This window comes from Sardina pilchardus, chromosome 3 (genome assembly GCF_963854185.1).
Source record: "Sardina pilchardus chromosome 3, fSarPil1.1, whole genome shotgun sequence".
Taxonomy (NCBI): Eukaryota; Metazoa; Chordata; class Actinopteri; order Clupeiformes; family Clupeidae; genus Sardina; species Sardina pilchardus.
This window is the reverse complement of record NC_084996.1, coordinates 5,607,779-5,612,778: the sequence shown is the minus strand read 5'-3', so window position 1 is coordinate 5,612,778 and position 5,000 is coordinate 5,607,779. Positions and strand designations below refer to the sequence as shown.

The window sequence follows — 5,000 nt, the reverse complement described above, 5'->3', positions numbered from 1 at the left end:
CCCCCTCCCCACCCTTCTCTCTGCAGAGGTGGTTTTCATACTGAGTCCAGACTCAAAAGGGGCTGGCAGCCCAGCGGAGAGTGGATTCCTTTGTTGTCAGGGGTGACTGAGGCCTGGACAGTCTGATACATGTTACATGAAGAGAGAGAGCGCTACTACGGGTGTGCAGTCATGGGCTGGGCACATGCTCTCTTACTGTCACATGAAAGATTTAAACTTCACAACTAGTTCTGGGGAGTTTTTTGGGGACAATTCTGCATCTGTGGAGAATTGCGGTTGCACAATTCCCGGTGAGCCTGATGAAATATTATGAAATATTAAAATTCCTTATGGATGGGTGGGAACTTAGATGCAACACCATATAATATATTCAGCTCATTTATGAGATCAATTAGAAATTTAAATCAAGAATATCATTAAGCATAAATGAATGTTATGAATTGCAGTACTACACAACTGAATATTTCACACTAAAGACCTACATCAGACATTTGAGGATACATGCTACTCTACTGTATGCATTTAACAGACCCAAACTGAAAATGGCATGTACTGCGTTGCTTAATTAAATGCACTCACCTCTATCCTCCAGTGGGTTGTTGGCAAGGTTTAGAGTATGGAGCCCTGAGTTGGAATTATGGGCCAGCGCATTAGCCAGCTTCTGTGCAAAGTCCCTTCAGGTCAGAAAGACAGCGAGAACAGACAGGAGAAGGACAAAAAGAGAGAAAGAAAAAATAACAAAGATGGTGAGAGAGAGAGAGTGAGTGAGTGTGTGTGTGTGTGTGTGTGTGTGTGTGTGTGTGTGTGAGAGAGAGAGATAGAGAGAGAGAGATGTGTGTGTTGATGTTCTGTATCTGATATACATATTGTGATTGCATTACAAAACAGCTGCTTTGATGATAAAAGTGCATTTGTCATGCTAAAGAAGACTACCGAATTCAAATGTGATAAACATGTATAGAGCAGAGACAACCACAGGTCTGTTGGAAAACAGCTATGCTTCCATCTTACAGAGAAGTGAGTGATGAGTGATGTGAGGGATGCACAGTAGGTGTGACACAAACTCACGTCTTGAGTCCGGCGTTGTCCAGCACTAGCTCCTCCAGGCGACTGGACCGGGCCACCACCCTCAGGATCTGCTCGCACACGTCTGCAGACTGGACGGGACGGGACACACAGAGCATGCTCAGCACGAGAGGAACAACTCCAGGACCACACGCACACACGCACACACACACACACGCACACACACGCATGCACACGCGCACACACACACACACACACACACATGCACACGCATTTATCACACAGCCCTCACCGCAAAACAAACAGGGTGCGTTGCTAACGACATGCTTTTGCAAGGAGGATGAGAACAAAAGGGGAGGGAAGAAATAAGGAAGTTACTGCGGCTCGAGAATAAATGTAAGAATAACAATAGTAACACAGGTTACTGTGAACGGAACCATACACAGCGTGTGAACTTGATCGGAACTTAACGACTTCGTGGAGACAGTGGTTTGGACGGCACGGGGATCTGTTCTCAGGCACGCTGACCACAGCGGCGCCTAATCATCATGACATAGCCGCTAGCCCCGCTAAACCCTACTAAAGGATGGAGAACTCCAGCCCAGTGATGTCCCCTTATGTGACTTCAACCCCCCAAATCAAAAACGTTGCCCCAGGACACCCGAGTGAGAGTGGAAAAATAGCGACGCCAAGACCCCAAGTGGTGACTCTGCCATCAGTGACGTGTGTGAAAGAAGGTGGTACATATATGTGTGTGTGTGTGTGTGTGTGTGTGTGTGTGTGCGTGGCTGTGACTGAGACTGCTGGTTACTCTGGGACCGGTTCCGTTGCAGAGTGTGGAGGCCGGAAGGCCGAGGGTAGTCAAAACACTCCGGATGCCGGAGCCGGAGGAGGGGGGCGGGGGCGAGGGGTTCTGCTGGAGCCCAGAGACACAAATAAATTGGGGTTAGATTAAAAATTTAAGTCTGACGAGCTCCTCTGACCCAATTCCTCGGCTGGGCCCGTCTCTCGTCTCTCTAGCTCTCTCTCTTCCGGCTCTGGCAAAGACATCCTCGTCTAACTAACCAGGCCATGCCACACACACACACACACACACACACACACACACACACACACACACACACACACACACACACACACACACACACACACACACACACACACACACACACACACACACACACACACACACACACACACACACAAACACACACACACACAAACACACACACACACAAACACACACACACACACAGAGACACACACACATCCCCCCCCACTAGCCCCTTGTTTAAATGTTGTTGTATGCTCCATAAACATCCTATTATGTCTCTTCATTAGCCTGGCTAATTGTTTGCTGCCAGCCAGTGCATGACAATGCAGTATTGTGCCGGGGGGGGGGGGGGGGGGGGAGGCTCTGCTGCAGTGTCCTCTCAGCCTCTCAGCGGGCAGCAGGAGGGAGTCGGGGCAGAGAACGGGCCCGAGGAGAGAGAGGGGGGGGGGGGGGTCACGGGACCGGTGGTGTGGGCGTCCGCAGAGGAATGTGGAGAGAGGGGGCCGGTGAAGGAGGACGGTCGGCACCGATACACACCACAGCTCACACACACACACACACACACACACCGACACACACACACATATGAATACATGCAGACAGACAGGCACACAGACACAGACACACACACACACACACACACACAAACACACCACATTGACCAGAGGCAAAGAGACATCTCAACAGAATAATGGAGCATTCAGAATGCATTAGTGAGCGAGGCTCCATGGATATTTCCCCATTAGAATCTCTACCCCATAGTCTTGTTCCTCTTTTATTTGTTGCCTTTATTGATGCCCATGATGGTAATCACTTCATTACCTCCTATTTCCAATTCTGCGTGTTATTTTTGGACTTCTGGCCTGTATCAGTTTGTGTCTAAGTTTTGTTTCTTCGTGTCACCGTATGTGGATATTGCTAGCGTTCGCCCTAACAAGCAGCTCTGGCACAAGAGTGGAAACCGTGACACAGCTAAGTCATGCAGTAAACAAATGGACAATAACCACTCTCTCACTCCTCTCTTTCTCACACTCACACATGCACACGCACACACACTCTCACGCGCACACACACACACAAACAAACAAAACCTCTCTCTCTCTCTCACACAAGGTATTCCAGCACAAAGCCACCCACACTGACACACACAAAGACAAAGAGAGACTCGTCAGGGGCCGTCACAGCTTGCAGGAGATGAGTATCACTGGCTCATTGCCACACATTAATCCATTGCACACTTTAATACATTTGAATTGGTGCCAATGAATCACCCACTAGACTTGCCGATAAAGCAATTTGGGTCCCGATTTAATGCCGCTCTCACTCTCCCTTTCTGTCAGCCAACCTTCCCCGCCCCCCCCCCCCCCACACACACACACACACACACACACACTCACCCTCACCTAAATCCCTTCTTTGTTTTTTTCTTCCTATCCTGCAACACTCTCTTATCCCAAGACGGGAATTCAAACCCCCATAATGAGGTGCGCGGTGTGTTTGGAGGGGATTTGGGAGAGATGCCGGCGGCATTAATCAGGACAGGTTGGCAGGAGCGCCAGCGTCCTCGTATCCGCCGCGCACATTCTTTGAGTGTTTCCTCCAGCTGGTGCATCTGTGGGACCCGAGTGACTCTGGCTCGGAACAAAATGTTGTTTATGTAGCCAAAAAGGGCCACACACACACACGCATGCACACACACACACAGAAACACAAGCGCGCACACACACACATACACACACACACACACACACACACACACACACACACACACACTTGATCTAATTATACAACTAGTACACTGCTTTGAGCTTGGAATTCCCCATTATTCCATGCAGTGTCCAGTCTGGGTATCACACATCATTCCACCTTTACATGGAATCATCAGGACTTTGTTGATGAGGGATTTTGCTCACAACACGACAGACATCGCTTCGTTGTACTTTATACACACATTTCGTCAAATTGTATTAACCGACGGTAATTTCAGGCTTCTGAGTGATTAAACACCGCCCATTTATGTGTGTGTGAGGAGATGACACTCCTGGTTTCTATGGCGACGTAATCCTGCGGAGAGAGACGAGTGAATGGGAGCTGGTTGAGCGGAACCTGCACTTTCCTCACCGGAGCGCCTGAGCCTCTGGCTGACCTCTCTCTTCCTGCGGCCGGCTAATCCTCCTCACCGACCGAAGGACGGACAGCTGACCGGTGACACTACGATAACATCTCCTCCGGCACCTGCCCGTTCCTACCTACACTCCGGTGTGTCCAGCCCGGGACTACAGCTTTAATTGAGGCGCTGTAATTGAGACGATTGTCCGCTGGCATTCTGTGGCACTAGCGCTCTGTGAGTGAGTGAGAGAGTGACCGGTGCATCTAAAAAGGTAAACCTGCCAGGCCTGTCAGTCACGAGACCCAGATTAACTCACCAGTTTATAATCCTTGGTGGCGAGCTTGGTGAACCACTGGTTGTACTCCAGCACTGCAATAATAGCCACCAAATCCCTGGTGAAAGAAGACGAGACATTGCACAAAATGAAGACGGAAAGCACCTAAAAAGATGGCCTGCAGCCATGTTCTTGACTCTAATCCACATTTCTGTTTGAAGATATATGCTAACTGACAGGTGCATGCAAGAGGAAGTAAAAACTACAAACGGGGACTTTACCTGTTCTCCAGGTGACTGAAATCCTGAAGATTGAGCTCTCTGGTGTCTTGGGTCAAATAGATTGTGTCTACATCCTGTTTTCATGTGACAACACCAAGAAAACCAATCAGGGATACAATTAACATAAAATGTTAATTTTACACAACTTCCCACAGTTCCCTCTGTGAAAGATTATGTGCTATAGATACTAAATATAGATATTCTATAATATTTCTATTTTCCATACTGTATATTCCTACAGTAGATAGTGTAGTA

General features: G+C 48.6%; 1 protein-coding gene across 1 annotated transcript in view; it reads right to left on the bottom strand.

Annotated features, from left to right (window-relative positions):
* The window catches only part of LOC134076455 (F-actin-uncapping protein LRRC16A-like), a 73,022-nt gene that overhangs the window by 34,828 nt on the left and 33,194 nt on the right, over window positions 1–5,000 (bottom strand). Inside the window, exons 8-12 of the mRNA XM_062531523.1 lie at window positions 4,746–4,819; window positions 4,507–4,582; window positions 1,838–1,942; window positions 1,069–1,157; window positions 580–674 (exon numbers count right to left, since the gene is read on the bottom strand). Coding sequence (XP_062387507.1) covers window positions 580–674; window positions 1,069–1,157; window positions 1,838–1,942; window positions 4,507–4,582; window positions 4,746–4,819 — 439 coding nt within the window. The remainder of the gene's footprint in view (window positions 1–579; window positions 675–1,068; window positions 1,158–1,837; window positions 1,943–4,506; window positions 4,583–4,745; window positions 4,820–5,000) is intronic.